Below are 18,509 nucleotides of genomic sequence, written 5' to 3'. Positions count from 1 at the left end.
TCTTTATAAATGACAAAATTATTAATGGGGTGTACTCCAAATTTGCTTCTTGTGTTCCTGGCTTGGAAGCAGTGCTCATGATATCATGACCAAGAAATAAAAAGTGAAATTGTGTATGATGACCTGCTAGTGACTCCACAAATTCATGGACTGTGAGCCTGGCTTTTTTAATTTTTTTAATCCATTTTTCTCAATGGGTGTTCCCAAATTTTGCTGCTTCTCTCAAGCCTTATATTAAATCACTCATTCACCTTCATGGAATGAAAAAGAGCTTATCATTTAGAGACATTTTTAAATTTCCCTAGTTTTCCACATCCTACAGCAGTGGTTCTCAAACTTGAGCATGTGTTAGAATCTGCTGGTGAACTTCCTAAAACTTAGTCTGCTGGGCCCCAACCCTTGAGTTCCTGATTCAATATATCTGGGGTTACAGTGAAGATGTGAAGATTGCTCAGTCGTGTCCGACTCTTTGTGACCCCATGGACTGTAGCCTACCAGACTCCTCTGTCCATGGGATTTTCCAGGCAATAGTACTGGAGTGGATTGCCATTTCCTTCTCCAGGGAACTTCCCGACCCAGGGATTGAACCCGGGTCTCCCACGTTGTAGACAGACGCTTAACTGTCTGAGCCACCAAGGAAGTCCCATATCTGGGGTAGGGTCCAATAATTTGAATTTCTGGTAAGTTCTCAGATGATACCGATATGCTGATTCTTGCTGCCCTTTGAGAAGCCCCACCCTACAACTCATCTGCAATCACAACTGCTCAAATTTGATTGTCCTCCCTATTAACTGTCAAGTGCTCCCCATTCTGCTCAAGGCTAATCCTTCCGTATATGTTCCTCATTCCACCCCTTCTATTTTTATGTGACCTTCCTCCATCAGTTACAGATGCCCTGCCGTGGATGACTCAAGAGGATAGAGTTGACTTGAGATGACTCAAGATCCTGGAGGGGATCTCAGTTGCATTTGAGGGTGTGGGTTTTCAAGAAAAGGGTGCAGTGCCAGGAGCCTTTATGTACCACAGGGTTAGGATATAGAGTTCTTGGGAGAACAGAGGACTCAAAGACCAGCTGAGCCATAAAGACCCCTCAGCTTATAGAGAGGAAATACGTACTATGGCACGTGACCCTATGAGACAAAGGGCTCCCTATCTCATGGATCCTGGCTGTTCTTTAAAAGGACTGCTGGACTTCCTTGGTGGTCCAGTGGTTAAGAATCCACCTGCCAATGCAGGGGACTCAAGTTCCATCCCTGGTCTGGGAAGGTTCCATATGCCACGGAGCAACTAAGCCCATATGCCACAACTACTGAAGCCCACGCAATCTAGAGCCTGAGTGCCACAGCAAGAGAAGCCACCACCATGAGAAGCCCTCACACCGCAACTACAGGAAGTCCACAGGTAGCAATGTAGACCTGGTGCAGCCAAAAATAAATAAATAAAATAATCGCTAATCAAAAAAAAAAGAAGACTGCAGGTAGACTGAGCTGGTCCTTGTGTGTACGTGTGAGTGTGTATTTGAAAAAGAGAAATAAAGAGAATGGGCCCCTGCTCACACCTGGAGAACCTTGAAAAGCACAAACTGGGAAGCCTCTGCCCCTCGTAGACAGGGCTGGCTTGACTGGCCTGTCCAGCACTGGAGGAGAATCTCCAGTATCATCTCTCTCATTGCCAACCTCAAGCCTGGCCAGTCCAGGGAGCCTGTACCAGCAACTCGATGAGGGAAAAAGTATCTAGGAAGTAAAAACAAAATTGCAGCAAAACCCACAACTCTAAACACTCAAAAAGGGAAGTGAAAAACGTAAGGTATGTCCCTCAAAATTGAATTTAGGTCTGGAAAAGCAAAAGGAGGAACTATGTCATGGTAGAAGTAAAAATATGAGGAAATGGAAACCGTGAGTGAAAAGACATGAAATACGGAGAAAAGATCCAAGATATAATGTTTCATCTGAATGATGGATGCTGGGGAAGAAGAAAGAAGACACAGAAATAAAACCGGAAACAAACAGCTACTAGAAGGAGAAGGCTATGAGATAAATAAAACTGAAATTTTCATGTAGAATCGGCTTACAGAGTGCCAGAGGATTAATGAAGGAGATGATATATAATTTGTGATTTCCTGGTAGAGTTTCCAAATCCAAGACTACAGAGAATATTTTTTGCAAGATTCTTCATAGGGAGTACAAGTTACACTCAAAAGAAAGGCAAATCAGCATTGAACTGCTCTTCTCTAAAATGAAGCTGGTGGTCCAGTGCTTAAGAATCTGCCTTCCAGTGCAGGAGGCATGGGTTCGATCCCTGGTCGGGGACCTAAGATCCCACATGCCTCAGGGTAACTAAGCCCTCGTACTGCAACTACTGAGCCCATGTGCTCTGGAGCCTGTGTCCCCAACTAGAGACGTGTGTGTGCTGTAATGAAGATCCTGTGTGCTGCAACGGGACCTGATGCCACAAAATAAATCAATATTTAAAAAAATAAAATGAGACTAAACAGTGAAGAGTGTTTTATATTTTTCATAGAAAAAGTCTGGTAGTTAAAGTTTCATTTATATTTGAGGGATAAAGAAAGACATTTTCTACACTTAAGGAACCCCATGTACCCTCTCTAAGAAAATTATTTTACAAGGTATACTCATCAAATTGGAACTAAATCAGAACAAAGATAACCAGATAGGGGGCAATAGACAATAAGAGGAAGGAGATTGAGCAGACTTCTTTACTTATGGTAATAAACCTAAATAGATGGCATCGCAGCACTGTTTATAATAGCCAGGACATGGAAGCAACCTAGATGCCCATCAGCAGATGAATGGATAAGAAAGCTGTGGTACATATAAACAATGGAGTATTACTCAGCCATTAAAAAGAATACATTTGAATCAGTTCTAATGAGATGGATGAAACTGGAACCTATTATACAGAGTGAAGTAAGCCAGAAAGAAAACACCAATACAGTATACTAACGCATATATATGGAATTTAGAAAGATGGTAACAATAACCCTGTGTACGAGACAGCAAAAGAGACACCGATGTAGATCAGTCTTACGGACTCTGTGGGAGAGGGAGAGGGTGGGGAGATTTGGGAGAATAGCATTGAAACATGTATAATATCATGTATGAAACGAGTCACCAGTCCAGGTTCGTGCATGGTACTGGATGTGTGGGGCTGGTGCACTGGGACGACCCAGAGGGAGGGTACGGGGAGGGAGGAGGGAGGAGGGTTCAGGATGGGGAATGCGGGTATACCTGTGGCAGATTCATTTTGATATTTGGCAAAACTAATACAATATTGTAAAGTTTAAAAATAAAATAAAATTAAAAAAAAAAAGATGGCATTCATGTGAATGCTAATTTAGTGGTGAAGATATGTCTCTTGAGAGAATAGATGTGCATACTGTATTAATTATTAATATTATTGCTGCATAGTGAATTATTGTAAGGTAGTGGCTTAACACAATACCCTTTTATTAGCTAACAATTTCCTACATTCAGGCATGGATTAATGGATTCCTTGTTCAAGGTCTGGTATCCAAAGCTGGAATCAAGGTCTTGGCTGGGCTGAATGCTCATCTGAGGTTTAAATAGGGAAGGATCAGATTCAAAGTCCCCTCAAGTTGTTGGTAGAGTTCATATCCTTGTAGCTGGAGAATTGTTGACAGCTTCTTGAAAGTGATGAGAGAGAACCTCTGCTGTTTCAAGGCTCTTACTTCAAGAGAGGCCTGAACCCTCTTAAAGCTCTCACCTAGTTAGGTCAGGCCCACCCAAGGTTAACTCGAAGTCAACTGATTAGATTTTGCATCTTCAAACTTTCTTAACCATTGCTGAATGCCATTGGTTGGTTCTCATTCAAGGGGAGGGAATTATACATGGGTCTAACTTATTGAGGAGGGTCACCCTAGCGTATGTCACCACATGAGTTGGTGGGTGTTTGGGAATGATTGGAAGGCACACAGATGTGTTAGAGATCTCATCTCAATGGGCAGATAAAGTGATTATTTCATTTTGAGGTATTTATAGAGACCTTTAGGTTTGGGTTTAAACAGGCATGTAAACCTTAGCAAAGTAGCAATAAATGAAAGAACTTCAAACCTTAGAGTGATGGGCAGGTGTTGAGGTGTGGGGTAGAAGGGATTAAAAGAAAAGCAGAAAGGGCCAATTTATGCCCTCAACCCAGAGGAAGGTCACAAGACCCTGGACCTGTCTTTCCTGTCCTTCTTTGGAGGCATTTTTCCCAACATGTATTTACATATGAGAAGTCTGTATAAACTTAGAAAACTATCAGATGAGAGAACACTAGTTCTTAACTAGCACTCACCTCTGCAGTTAGACCTTGGGTAAGTGATATGTTGAGGGGAAGATTGGTACTTTAACTTCTTACTTTACATATGTGCTTTTTGCATGGTGATTTTTAATCTTTTCTGTTTTTAAAAAGTGTAAATAAGTGAATATAACTTCCTGAAAAGAATGAGTGCAATAAGGTCAGGCAAGTATAGCTAAGAACATTTTGAAAAAAGAAGGCATTGAGGGGGAAGTTCTGCCAGATGTTGAAACCCATTATAATGCTGCAGTTATTATTGCATTCCCATGTAATGGGTGTGAGAATGGACAGCTAACCAAAATTGAATAATGGCCTAGAAACCCTCATCTATAATAATATATGACACTTAACAAAGAATTGCTATGAATGGGAAGGGAATTCTTTCTTAAGAAATTGTGCTAAAAAATAAATTGAGTTGCTAAACAGAAAAAAAAGAAATGTCCCTGCACACACTTCTAAATAAGTTCCTTGTGAATTTGGAAAAAAAAGTCTGACTCTTATTTGACTTTGCATCCTCATCTGCTTACTTCCTCCCTTCTTCCTGTGTCTTTTACAACCAAATTTCCTTAGCATTGGTATAGATGACACCTCTATTTCCTTTAATTTTCTTTTCATATCCTTTCACAGTTTGGATCTCATTCTGCTAAATGGATTTGTGGTTCAGTCACTCAGTCCTATCAAACTCTTTTTGACTCCATGGTCTGCAACACTCCAGGCTTCCCTGTCCTTCACCATCTCCTGGAGCTTGCTCAAACTCATGTCCACTGAGTCCATGATGCCATCCAACCATCTGATCCTCTGTCACCCGCTTCTCCTCCCACCCTCAATCCTTCCCAGCATCAGGGTCTTTTCCAATGAGTTGGCTGCTTGCATCAGGTGGCAAAAATACTGGAGCTTCAGCTTCAGCACCAGTCCTTCCAGTGAATAAGCAGGGTTGATTTCCTTTAGGATTGACTGGTTTGATCTCCTTGCTGTCCAGTGACCTAATTAAAGACTGAAATCCCAAAGCTTCCAACTCCACATTCCTGCCCCATCACCCTATGATCACAGGTTTCCTCATGAAACTCACCTGCTTTAGCCTCCACAGCCCCGTTCCTCTCCCCATCCCACCCCCAACCATAGTCTTCCCTCAGGTCTTTTGAAAAGAATCCTTGTCCCCTGAACACCACGGATGCAGGTTGTTTGCAGGCTTCACTTCTTGGCCCTTTGCCATCATTCAGTCCCGCAACTGTATCCACTAACTGAAATATTGATCTCCGAAAGGGCATGATTTCTCCTTCCTAAACTTTCCAAGCATTTTCTTGATATTTGGTATGACAGTTAGGATCCGCCTTGTAGTCAGTTCTTTCTGGCTCCAGACTTTCCTTTCATGGACACTTAATTATAATCTCCTGAATGGCAGTGACTACACAGGCTTTTTTTCGGTTGTTGTTAATTAATGTATTTTTTTTTTGCTGTACTGCGTGGCATGTGGAACTTCCCTGACCCAGTATTGAACTCATGAAGAAGAGCAGACTCTTAACCACTGGACCACCAGGGAGGTCCCTCTTTTTTTTTCTTTTCTTCTTCTTTTTTTAACTTACCATCTGCTCTTGGTACGGCGGCTTACTCAAAGTAAACACTCCATAGCTATCTGTACTTGAATGGAAACTACTGCTTAACACACTAGTAAAATAAACCAAAGCAGCTTGAGCTTTTTGCCCACAGAAACAAAATACACGGAGGGACTCAGAGTGATCTCTCTTCAGATATACTGAAAAGCTAATACTTCTTTAAAACTAGTTCACAGCGAATTCACCATGGGACTTTGGTTAGCATTCATCAACCTTATGTTGCCAAAACATCAAGTTACAGACCCACATTATGCTGAATTATTATTTGTAGCAGAACAAATTTAATGGTCAAAACTATACACACTTGGAATTTTTGGTGATAGAAGTTAGAAAGTACTCCAATTTTAAAGAATGAAAATATGATTATGAATAATGAAAATAATTTATGAAAATGAATACTGTTATTTGTGTTTGATTTAGAAATTGTTAGCAAGTTTTACTAGTTTTACTTGATTTTTAAATTAATTTTTATTGGAGTATTGTTGCTTTATAGTGTGTGTTAGTACTGTACACAGAGTGAATCAGCCATCATATACATCTGTCCCCCCTCCCTTTTGGATGTCCTTCCCACTTAGGTCACCGCAGTTCATTAAGTAGGGTTCCCTGTGCTAAGCCGTGGGTTTTCTCTAGTTATCTATTTTATACATAGTGTCAGTAATGCACTAGCTTTATTTTAAATGGCGATATATTCCCTGACACATCTGATGTGAGGCTACTATAATAATTCTGGAATGAACATATTTATTCATATAATTTTCATATTTTCTGGATTTTTTTTTTGGAGGGATAGAGTCTCAGAAATAAGTGTATTGGGTTGTGAGTTTGATCACATCGCACCTAGTTGTTGATTTTTAAAGTCCAGAAAAATGTATAATTGAAAAGATGAAAACTCTTTGTTGGCTAGAATTATTTCCTCTGTGTAACCAGTGGACAAGAATTTCTGGATTGTATACCTAGCCATTCTCAAGTACTGTGATTGATAGAAAAATGGATAACTCTGGGTTTCTTCCTTTATCAGCTTATTGTTTAACCAGAAGAGCAGACTGAGACTGGCACACACAAGAAATAAGGAGGCGAAGGTCGAGGTGTCAGTTGTAATTTCTAAAACAGATTAGAAAAGGTTGAGCTCTGTGAGGTTGAAACCCTGGAAAAGTTGTCTTGGCGGAAAGCAGTTTGAATAAAGTAAGATGATGTCTTCAAATGAATAGGAAGTTCAAAGAACACTTCAAGCTAATTTTCTTTACCTGACTTAATTTTCTTGGAGATAAAATAAAAATTTTTCAGTTGTGAAAATATCAATCACGGCCAAAAATTGTGATGACAACAGAGGTTTATAATTGGAGCACGACTCTTTGAATTTTTGCTCATTTTAATTCTAAAATTAGCTGCCAGAAAGAGCCCTGTTGAAATAAAGATCTCTTCTGAAACATTGCTGCTCTATGCCTTAATATAAAAAGTATGATTTTTCATTAGTTTTGACTGATTTACAGTTTATTTTCGCTTGAGACTAAACATAAGTTGCGTAATAGTGCGTGCTGCGTCCCTTGCCAGTGGGTGATGCGTGCGTCATTCTGCAGACTTAGTCTGAAGTGTGGACCTGGCTTTCCCTGACAGAACAGGCAGATTTGGAATAGTGTCTCACTCCTCTGGCAACCCTACCTGTGTATCGGCCAAAGTACACAGACTGTCGCCCCTCCTGGAAGGACAGGATGCTGGTGGTATAGCCATCATTTCTTTCCCGTGGTCTGATACAGCCTCTGCTCTAAAGGCCCTCAGAGATACATGGGGGAATCAGACAGCAAAACACGTAAGTGGTGATTTAACACTGTGAACTCTGGAATCATGGGATCTCCACACGCCCTCAATGTGGCAGAAGAACAAAGTCCTGCCTTGGGAGAGTCAACTTCAGGAGGGAGGGCGAAGGAAAGCGTCATGGTCAGAGGACACAGGATGCCTGACATTTAGTGTTGTGCAAGGGAATGGGGGCTCTGGGGGTGCAGATGAGGGGAAACCAGGGACCCTGAAGAGCAGAGTTGAAGGGGATGTATCTGGTCATCTCAGTGGTGTTCATGACTTTCTCTTCTCTGCATTTAAGATTTCTAGCTCATAGTGGTTCAGTTCTGACCAACAAACTGAACAGCATGGCACGTGTTTCTTGCAAAGGGCTTAGCGAGGCTCAGCGTATAGAAACATGAGTCAGCAAAGTGCTCTCTGGGGACGTTTGAGACCGTCTTGCTTCGAAGTTATCCTCTTGCTGTGAAGATTAGTGTTTGTCCCATCTTGCTGCCAGAAAACTCTCAATGAACCTCAAGTGACTGAATATCTTATCTTTTGAAAAAGAGAAATAACAAAGGATAAAATCATTGCCCAAACACGCAAAAGATTGAAGTTGCTTATTATCTTGAGTGTTTTCATCAAATGTACCTTACTGAAGGCTTTTAAAGCTGAGATGCTTAAACACTCAGCCTAGAACATGCTTTTTGGCCTTATTGGAGGAATGTGGTAATTTGTGTGTTAATGTATTAGTTATATGAATATTTTAAGATTAGGTTGGCAAAGGTATTACTAAAAATCCAGAAAAACATGACCTTGATTGCTCTTACTTTAGGTCTAACGGATACTTTTGCTCTTAGATTTCAGAACACTTCTGAACTTTGGTGTGGCTGTATTTCCTGTTAATGGAAAGCCTCGTTTGTCACCTGGTTCCCAGTGATCAGCCTCCTAGGAACTTCTTCTTGTTCAGTCGCTAAGTCATGTCTAACTATTTGCAACCCCATGAACTGCAGCACATCAGGCTTCCCTGAACTTGCAAATATGTGAATTCTTGTTTTTCATAACACTTAGAAGCAGAAAATGCTCTTTTGCATTTTACTGTTTCAGTTCAGCCTGTGCTACTTGGGTATCACTGGAAAGATGAAAATAGAGACTCCTGGGTGAAGAGACTGTACACACTCAAGCAACGAGCAATTACCAGTTTTATACTTTAATCTCTAAATTAGTTTTTTAAATTAATTAATTATTTGGCTGCGCTGGGTCTTCATTACTGCCCATGGGCTTTTCTCTGCCTACAGCAAACAGGGGCTGCTCTTTGTTGAGGTATGCAGGTTTCCCATTGCAATGGCTTCTAGTGCGCAGGCTCAGTAGTTGTGGCATGAGGGCTTAGTTGCCCTGCAGCATGTGGAATCTTCCTGGACCAGGGATTGAGCCCATGTCCCCTGCATTGGCAGGCAGACTCCTAACTACTCAACTGCCAGGGTAGTCCAATCTTTAAATTAGTTTGACCTTGAATATTTACTGTGAGTCGTGGGTTTGTTAAGGATGAGTCAGGGAGGTGCCATCCAGTCTTTGGAGGCAGAGAGGGAGCTAGGAGATACTTGGGGGCTGGGAGTGCTTCCCACCAGGCATGAGGCAGTGGGCTTAGGGTGGTGGTTGCAGGGAGAAAAGTCAGGCAAAGATATGAAAGGCACTTTGGAAAAATATGTGGTAAAATATTGTTCACAAGTTGGATATGATGGCAAAGGATAAAAAGAAATGAAAACGCATCCATTCTAAAATGCTTTGTTCATTGCTCAGTGTCTAAGTTGTGTCTGACTCTTTGTGACTGCAGCACACCAGGCTTCCCTGTCCTTCACCATCTCCTAGAGTTTGCCAAAACTCATGTCATTGAGTCACTGATGCCATCCAACCATCTTATCCTCTGTCGCCCACTTCTCCTCCTGCCCTCAATCTTTCCCAGCTTCAGAGTCTTTTATAATGAGTTGGCTCTTCACATCAGGTGGCCAAAGGATTGGAGCTTTAGCTTCAGCATCAGTCCTTCCAAGGAATATTCAGGATTGATTTCCTTTAGGATTGACTGGTTTGATCTCCTTGCAGTCCAAGGGACTCTCAAGAGTCTTCTCCTACACCACAGTTCAAAAGCATAAATTCTTTGGTGCTCAGCCTTCTTTATGGTTCAGCTCTCATATCAGTACATGACTACTGGAAAAACCATAGCTTTGACTATACAGATCTTTGTCAGTTAAGTGATGTCTCTGCTTTTTAATATGCTGTCTAAGTTTGTCACAGCTTTTTTTCCCCAAGAAACAAGCACCTTTTAATTTCATGGCTGCAGTCACTGTCTGCAGTGATTTTGGAGCCCAAGAAAATAAAGTCTGTCACTGTGTCCATTCTTTCCCCCATCTATTTGCCATGAAATGACAGGACTGAATGCCATGATCTTAATTTTCTGAATGTTGAGTTTTAAGGCTTTTCCCTCTCCTCTTCCACCTTCATCAAGAGGCTCTTTAGTTCCTCTTCCCTTTACCACGCTCCAATAAATCATTAGTGTGACTACAGACAGGGAATTCTGTTTTCTTTTTCTCTTGCATTCCACACCCACCCCCCCCCCCCCACATCCCATTTCCTGAACCTTGCTTCTTAAGACATTGAAAATTAGAACAGAAAGGAGAGAAAAAAGTCCCAGCAAGAATAATTTCAGTGTCAAAATGAGTCACTGGGTGTGGCAGTCTTTTGTACAATATGAGTGAAGTAAGGAAGTGGAAATTAAATAAATATCCTTTTATTATTTGATTTATGCTTATGTTTTCTTGAGACTGTCAGAAAGGATAAGTTTCATTATATAGTTTCTTACCCAGAATATAATTTATCTTCCTCTCCAAAGGGGAGGGGAACAAAGAGAGAGATTAGTCTATTCATCCATCTGACCTTCCAGTGAAATACCAGAAATTCTACCTTTCAAAGAGCATTGGATTTTTAAAGTTCTTTTAAAAAATAAAATGATGAAAATGCCATATAGTCATTGTGAAAAATTCTAACAATGTAGAGATATACAAAGTGACATTCAAAGAAATTCATTTTTCTCTCAGTTCAGCTTCAAGCCTTTGCGTACATACATATACACATAGACTACTTTTTAACGCCAAGGGAAACTGTTTTTGTTATAAAGACTGTTTTTCAGTGCCTCTTTTGTTTGTTGTTGAATGGGTGCAGAGTTCCATAGACTCTGTATGTTTCCATGGCAGTCAGAGCTCCATCTCATGAACTGTTCAGCGAGCACAGGATCACATTCAAGTGACCATCATCTTTGGGTCCCTCTCTGCCAGCTTGGTGACCTTGCATTTGGATGTTTGTCTCCTAGTGTTGACTCGAGGATCACCTTATACATAAAGCACAGCAGAAGGATCTGGAACACAGTATGTGTGCAACACGTTGCCTTTCATCTGTGGTGAACTGGTTTGATCTTTGGGGATGAAGTCTAAGGACCTCCTCTCCCCTGCAGTTTTCCAAAACTACAACTGGAGCTCGTTTAAATATCTGACTCCAAATCTTTACCTTCAGGATACTGTTTATCAGTTATATTGACGTTTTTTTGTAGACTGTCTGGCTACGTTCTGTTTCTTTTGGAGACTTAGAAACCATGTGTCACTGATAAATTTAATCTTTCAATGTTTTAACTTTCTGTTGCCCAGACTTTGGGGTGTGGGGTCAGAGAAAATACAGAGAAGACTTTATGGTGGGACTTATGATCAGGTACTGAATTTGATACTTTCTAGTAAGGTGTGTTTTTACAACTTAAAGTCAAGGGTGGGCTTCCCTGGTGCCTCAATGGTAAAGAATTTGCCTGCCAAAGCTGGAGATGTGGGTTCGATTCCTAGGTTGGGAAGATCCCCTGGAGAAGGAAATGGCAATTCACTCCAGTATTCTTGCCTGGAGCGTTCCATGGACAGAGGAGCCTGGTGGGCTATAGTCCACAGAGACGCAGAGTTGGACATGACTTGAGCAACTAAACAACAGCAAAAGTCAAGGGTGGGCACATGAATACATATACATGTGTGCACACATGCGTGTTCATGCACACACACACGCACCCCTCTGGGAATCAGCGTTCACACTGTTCAAATCTATTCAAACACTTTCCTTTCCAAGGCCATGGGAGCTGGAGACCTTAGCAAGTTACCCTTTTTGCATCTGTGTCTCTGCAGGAATCCACTGTGAATCCTACAAGGACCCATGCGCTAATGTCAGCTGTCTGAACGGAGGCACCTGTGACAGCGAAGGTCTCAATGGCACGTGTGTCTGCACACCAGGATTTACAGGCAAGTGACCCAGAAACTGAGTTTTCGAATTACTGCAAAATCCCTGAGATTGTAGCTGTGGAAAAAACCCAGAAACCTCTATGCATACATTATTGCAAAATATGAATTGCACTGCAGAAGGTAAGCAGGGATCGCTTGGATGGAGACCAGTTTTAAAGCAATTTACCGTGTTGTCATTAAGTGAGGCTCTCAGATCAGCATTTGGTTCGAAGACTTGCTGAGACTGCCCTTACTATGTACGTTTTCTGACTTGTAGCTTTGAAACGTGAGACATGAGCCATTACACTCACACCTGATAAAGTGTCAGTGCTAATGGAGGCGAGAAGGAGAATGGAAGGGTCAAATGTGTCTTCTGCAGAAACTGCATTTCACCACCAGGTTTATTTCTATTGAAAGATAACGGCAGTGTCTGGATTTACTTATTTATTTTAATTGAGGGATAATTACTACCTTGTGATGGTTTTTGCCATACGTCAATATGACTCAATCAGTATGAATCGGCCACAGGCATACATGTGTCCCCTCCATCCTGAATCCCCCTTGCACCTCCCTCCCCACCCCATTCCTCCAGCTTGTCACAGAGCACCGGCTTTGGGTGCCCTGTATCGAACATCAAACTCCCACTGGTTATCTGTTTTGCATATGGTAAGGTATATGTTTCAGTGCTATTCTCTGAAATCATCCCAGCTTTTCCTTCACCCTCTGAGTCCAAAAGTCTGCTCTTTATGTCTGCGTCCCCTTTACTGCCCTACGCATTTGAGTCAGTTCTAGTGAAGTGGATGAACCTAGAGCCTCTTATACAGAGAAAGGCAAATATTGTATATTAACATCTGGATTTTGCATAATGGAGAGATGGTGGGGGCGATGAGAGGGAGACCTTGGATTAGTAGTGAAGGTGAGGACAGGAGAGGTGTGGGCAGAGGGAGTGGATGGGGGAGAAAATATCTGATGGAAGAACAGGTCGGGAGGACAGGGCTGGGTTCAAGAGGAGCCTCGGAGGCCCCTGGGCTCTGAGTGGGAAAAGTCACTGTGGGCAAGGGGAATGAGCCTAACAAGGGCTCCTTTGAAGTCACCCCTCAAAGATCTCAGCGGGTTGTGAACACCCCAAACAGATGTGAAGTGTCATATGCATGTGTAAATACTGAGGGGGAAGTTCTTAAATTTTCATCAGATTCTCAAAAGAAATTAGGAACCACTTCAGTAGTGGAGATTCCATCTTTTGCTTTGTTAACTGAGCACAGGAGTGCGGAGATGTAGAGCGTAGGTCAGGTCTCTGTTTTGAGCACTTGCTCAGCCAACAATAGCGTCAGGGTCACTCTGGCTTGCAGGTTGGGAAAGGTTAATATACAGGGTGCTGACAGAAGAAGGTGGGCACTAAAGTTTCTGGAAATACATTATCATTGGCTGGAGAGTGCATTGCATGCCCACTTCTCCCTGCTAAGCCACAGAGGCCACCTCCCCAACCCTGAAGAATTCCACAGAACCTGGACCCCCAGTCCATCCCTGGGGAGCCTCATTCGTGCTTCTGGGGAAGATGCCAACAGTCAAGATCAGGAGGAGCGACCCTGATCTTCCTTCTGTTTATCTGTGTCACATCCTTTGTTTTCCTTTTGGCTTTTCCTGGGACTGAGAAGCGGGCTTACTCAGAAAATTATCTGCAGGTGGTTTTGTTTCTGACCAGTTTATAAACACGCAAGGACATTTGTTCTCATCAATAAATGCAAAGATAATATTGGGGAAGCACTCCATTTTTCCCCCTAGACATTTATATCCCACAAATAATAAAAAGCTTGGAAGAAAAATGAGAAAATATAGTGCCATAGAGAGAAAAAAAAAAAAACACCACTTAAAACTGTGCTACTAGGAGACAGCTGTTGTTAACATTTTGTTACACTTATCCAGGGGTTTTCTTGAAGGTCTGTTTGTGTTTAAGATACAGTGTGTAGTGTAAATGCATATGTTCGTGCCTGCTAAGTTGCTTCAGTCATATCCAACTCTTTTCGACCCTGTCGACTGTGGCCCACCAGGATCCTCTGTCCATGAGATTCTCCAGGCAAGAATACTGGAGTGGGTTGCCACACCCTCCTCCAGGGAATCTTCCTGACCCAGGGATCAAACCCACATCTCCTGCAGTTCCTACATTGCAGGCAGATTTTTTTTTTTTTTTTTTTTTTACTGCAGAGCCACCGAGGAAGCCCGTAAATGCATATATTTGAACATAAAAGAAATCATACTGTTCATACTATTTTTCACTTAAAGATATGTGTATTTCATAAATGGCACTTTCACATTAAGGAATATGCTTCTGTTTATCATTTTTATTGGCTGTCCTGTCATCAATTCCATGATATGTCAGGATTCTTTTTTTAACCCATGCTCAATTCAGCTTTTGGAGAGATGGAACTTTTTCCTATTGTAAACAATATTACAGTGAATATTCTTGCATGCATGTCTTTGTGAACTTGTATGATTATTTCTTTGAGCTAATTTCCTAGGAATGGAATCCCAGGATCCAGGAGAATACATACTTATTTCCATATTGCTCTCCAGGAAGAAACCTTGTACCAATATTTACTTCTATCCTGAGTGCAAAGAAGCTTTTATTTCCTTGAAAGTGAAAATGTTAGTCACTAAGTAGTGTCCAAGTCTTTGTGATCCCATGGAGTGTAGCCTGCCAGGCTCCTCTGTCCATGGGATTATTTTTTTCAGGCAAGAATACTGGAGTGAATTGCCATTTCCTTCTCCAGGGATTCTTCCCAACCCAGGGATCAAACCTGCATCTCCTGTGTTGGCAGGTGGATTGTTTTTCCACTGAGCCAGCAGGGGAGCTCTGAAGAGACCTTTTAAATGAGAATCTAATCTTGTCTCTCCCTACTTAAAATCACCTACTGGCATATCATTGTCTTTAAGACTTTTAACTGGATCATCAAGACCTGGGAGGTTTGGCTGCATCCAGTCTTCCCAGGCTTGTCCTGGGCCCTCTTTGCCTGCTTGATTCCCGAACAGCAGTGCATGCTCTTCTTCTCAGTAATGTTCTTCCTGTGTGTCTCCCGCCTCTCAATCCCCTCTGCCTCCCCCACTGGCCATACACCTTTTGGTTGTTGTTTAGTTGCTACATCTTGTCCAACTCATGTTCTAGGTGAAAATTCCACCCCTAGGCCTTCGGAGAAGGCAATGGCACCCCACTCCAATACTCTTGCCTGGAAAATCCCATGGATGGAGAAGCCTGGTAGGCTGCAGTCCATGAGGTTGCTAAGAGTCGGACACGACTAAGCAACTTCTCTTTCCCTTTTCACTTTCATGCATTGGAGAAGGAAATGGCAACCCACTCCAGGGTTCTTGCCTGGAGAATCCCAGGGACGGGGGAGCCTGGTGGGAGGCCGTCTATGGGGTCGCACAGAGTTGGACACGACTGAAGCGACTTAGCAGCAGCAGCAGCAGGCCTTTCTTATCATTCTTACTGTGATCGCAGCAAGTAGGAGGACTCTTCCAATTGAAGCAGGCTCGAACATCACTCTAACTGGTCTTTGAAAATAACAAATGCCTGTTTTTACTCAGCCGTAGTCATTCTTCAACATTTTTCAGCTACCTTTCAGTATTTGTCTTTCAGTTCACAGGAGAACATTCTGTAAGTTCCAGCTCATTTTCACAGGCAAATGTCATCAGTGCTTTATTCTCATTGAGATTTTAATTTGACTTTCTTTGATGTTGAGCATCTTTCATGTAATTACTGATCCTTCAGATGTCTTTGGGCTTCCCTGATGGCTCAGATGGTAAAGAATCTGCCTGCAGTTCAGGAGACGTGGATTCAATACCTGGGTTGGGAAGATCCCCTGGAGAAGGAATTCTTCCACTCCAGTATTCTTGCCTGGAGAATCCCATGGACAGAGGAGCCTGGCGGGCTACAATCCATGGGGTCACAAAGAGTCGGACACAACTGAGAAACTACTTTCACTTTTTTACTTTCATATGTCTTCCCTTGGGAAAGGTCTTTTCAATTTTTTGCCCAGTTTTTAAAAATTGAGTTTTTGTCATATCATTGAGTTGTTAGGGTAATTTGCATATTCTAGATACAAATCCTTTGTCAGATAAACATTTGGCTTGTCCATTCATTCTTTATTTTTTCCCAGCAGTACATCCAACCATATATTCTTTTTTTAAATTAATTTATTTTTGTTGAAGGATAATTGCTTTACAGAATTTTGCTGTTTTCTGTCAAACCTCAACATGAATCAGCCATAGGTATACATATATCTCCTCCCTTTTGAACCTCCCTCCCATCTCCCTCCCCATCCCAACCCTCTAGGTTGATACAGAGACCCTGTTTGAGTTTCCTGAGCCATACAGCAAAAATATGAAACACTTTATGAATTTGCATGTCATCCTTGCTCAGGAGCCATGCTAATTTTCTTTGTATCGGTCTAATTTTTTACTATATGTGCTGCCAAAGTGAGTACCTTCCATACATTTTTAATGTTTTTTTTTGTGTGTGTGTGTGTGGGGAGCAAGTGCTTTTTTTTTTTGGTAATCTCTAATTCATCAATTTTTTTCTCTTTCGGTTTATTCTTTCTTTACCTACCTTATGATGATGACATTTTGCCCAATGTTTTCTTCTAGAATTTTTAAAAATAGATTTTGCTTTTAGGTTTAGGTCTCGAGTTAATTTTTTGTGTATGGTGTGACTTAAGGATGGAAGTTTATTTTTTCCCCATATGAGTACGAAGTTATCCTAGCAACTTAACTAACGGAATTCATTAGCACATTTTTTTTAAGGAAATGATTGACTATCTGTATGTCTTTTTTTATCCCTCTGGCTGTTTTTTCAAAATCAAAGTTTTTATTTTGAGATAATTGAAACTTCAGACTTCGTGAACAGTTTCAGTAAATAATAGAGAGGGATGCAGCGTGCAGTTTACCCTCAGTGACAACATGCTATAGAACTACAGTACAGTGTCTTTCCCTGATTACTGACATTCACACAGTCAAGTTCCAGACCATTTCCATCACAAGGATTCCTTATGCTGTCCTTCGATAGCCACGCCCGTTTCTTGTCCACTACAGGAAAATTTCCTTAATCCCTGGAAAGTGCTAATCTGTTCCGCATCTTTATAACTTTGGTATTTCAAAAATATTTTATACATGGAATCATATAGCATGTAACCTTTCAAGTTTTTTTCACTCAGCATAATTCTCTGGCAATTCATCCAGATCACTGCGTGTATCAAGTGTCTTCCTTTTTATTGCTGATCTGCCTTCTATGGTATGAATACTCCATAGTTTGTTTAGTTATTCACCTGTTGAAAGAAATCTGGGTTCTTTCCAATTTTGAGCTATTACAAAGAAAGCTGCTGTAAATCTTCATTTACAGTTTTTTGTGTGTGAATATAAGTTTTCATTTTTTTCTGTAACATTTGCCAAGGAATTCAAGTGCTGGGTCATTAAGTACTTGATGTGGACTTTTCAAAAAAAAAAAGATGTCAGAATATTTCCAGAGTGGCTTAACCATTTTTTACTTCCCATTAACCATGCATAATAATCCAGTTTATCTCTCTCCTTGCCAGCATTTAATATTGTCTTCATTTTTTTATTTTAGCTATTTTGGTATGTGTTTAGTGATGTTTTGTGGTTTTAATTTGAACTTCCCTAATGATAAAGATGGGCTTCCCTGATGGCTCAGCAGATAAAGAATCTGCCTACAGTGCAGGAGACACAGGAAATGGGTTTGATCCCTGGGTCAGGAAGATCCCCTGGAGTAGGAAAATGGCATCCCACTCCACTATTCTTTCCTGAACTCTCCCATGGACAGAGGATCCTGGCGGGCCACAGTCTGTGGGATTGCAAACTGAGTGACTGATGCAAACACGAATGATAAATGATGTTGGACACCTTTTCGTGTGATTATTTTACATCTACACTTACTCTTTGGCCAAGTATCCCTGCATGTCCTTTGCTGACTTTCTAATCACATCCCACATATCAAGGCTACATACTATGATTCCTGACCACTGACGTTGACCTTGATCACTTAGATAGTGTTTATTGAGTTTTTCCCCGGTAATGTTTTTGTTTCCCCCTCTTTGCATATTTTACTCTTTGAAAGGACCACACTGAAGGAATGGGGAGTTATACCCATCTCTTTGGAGGAAAAGTTGCTACATAAACTATGTGAAATTCTTCTGTAGGAGAGATTTGTCTGTTTTGCCACATTGGTTTGTATCAGTGTGATGTTATGGATATTTATTTTATCAGATCATATCAGATCAGTCGCTCAGTCATGTCCGACTCTTTGCGACCCCATGAATCGAAGCCTGCCAGGCCTCCCTGTCCCTCACCAACTCCCAGAGTTCACTCAGACTCACATCCATCGAGTCAGTGATGCCATCCAGCCATCTCATCCTCTGTCTTCCCCTTCTCCTCCTGCCCCCAATCCCTCCCAGCATCAGAGTCTTTTCCAATGAGTCAACTCTTCACATGAGGTGGC

At 41.5% G+C, this 18,509-nt stretch overlaps 1 protein-coding gene and 1 non-coding gene across 3 annotated transcripts in view; one reads left to right on the top strand and one right to left on the bottom strand.

Moving 5' to 3' along the window:
- The window catches only part of DNER (delta/notch like EGF repeat containing), a 392,187-nt gene that overhangs the window by 339,042 nt on the left and 34,636 nt on the right, over positions 1-18,509 (top strand). For both annotated transcript variants that reach the window (XM_027515370.1, XM_027515361.1), the window contains one exon: positions 11,915-12,028. In XM_027515370.1, coding sequence (XP_027371171.1) covers positions 11,915-12,028 — 114 coding nt within the window. The remainder of the gene's footprint in view (positions 1-11,914; positions 12,029-18,509) is intronic.
- Positions 16,377-16,485, bottom strand: LOC113881442. Its single transcript, XR_003508040.1, has one exon. It is a non-coding gene; the product is annotated as a U6 spliceosomal RNA (small nuclear RNA).

Source organism: Bos indicus x Bos taurus, chromosome 2 (assembly GCF_003369695.1).
Source record: "Bos indicus x Bos taurus breed Angus x Brahman F1 hybrid chromosome 2, Bos_hybrid_MaternalHap_v2.0, whole genome shotgun sequence".
Taxonomy (NCBI): domain Eukaryota; kingdom Metazoa; phylum Chordata; class Mammalia; order Artiodactyla; family Bovidae; genus Bos; species Bos indicus x Bos taurus.
The sequence above is the reverse complement of the archived record's forward strand: the minus strand, read 5'-3'. Positions and strand labels throughout refer to the sequence as shown.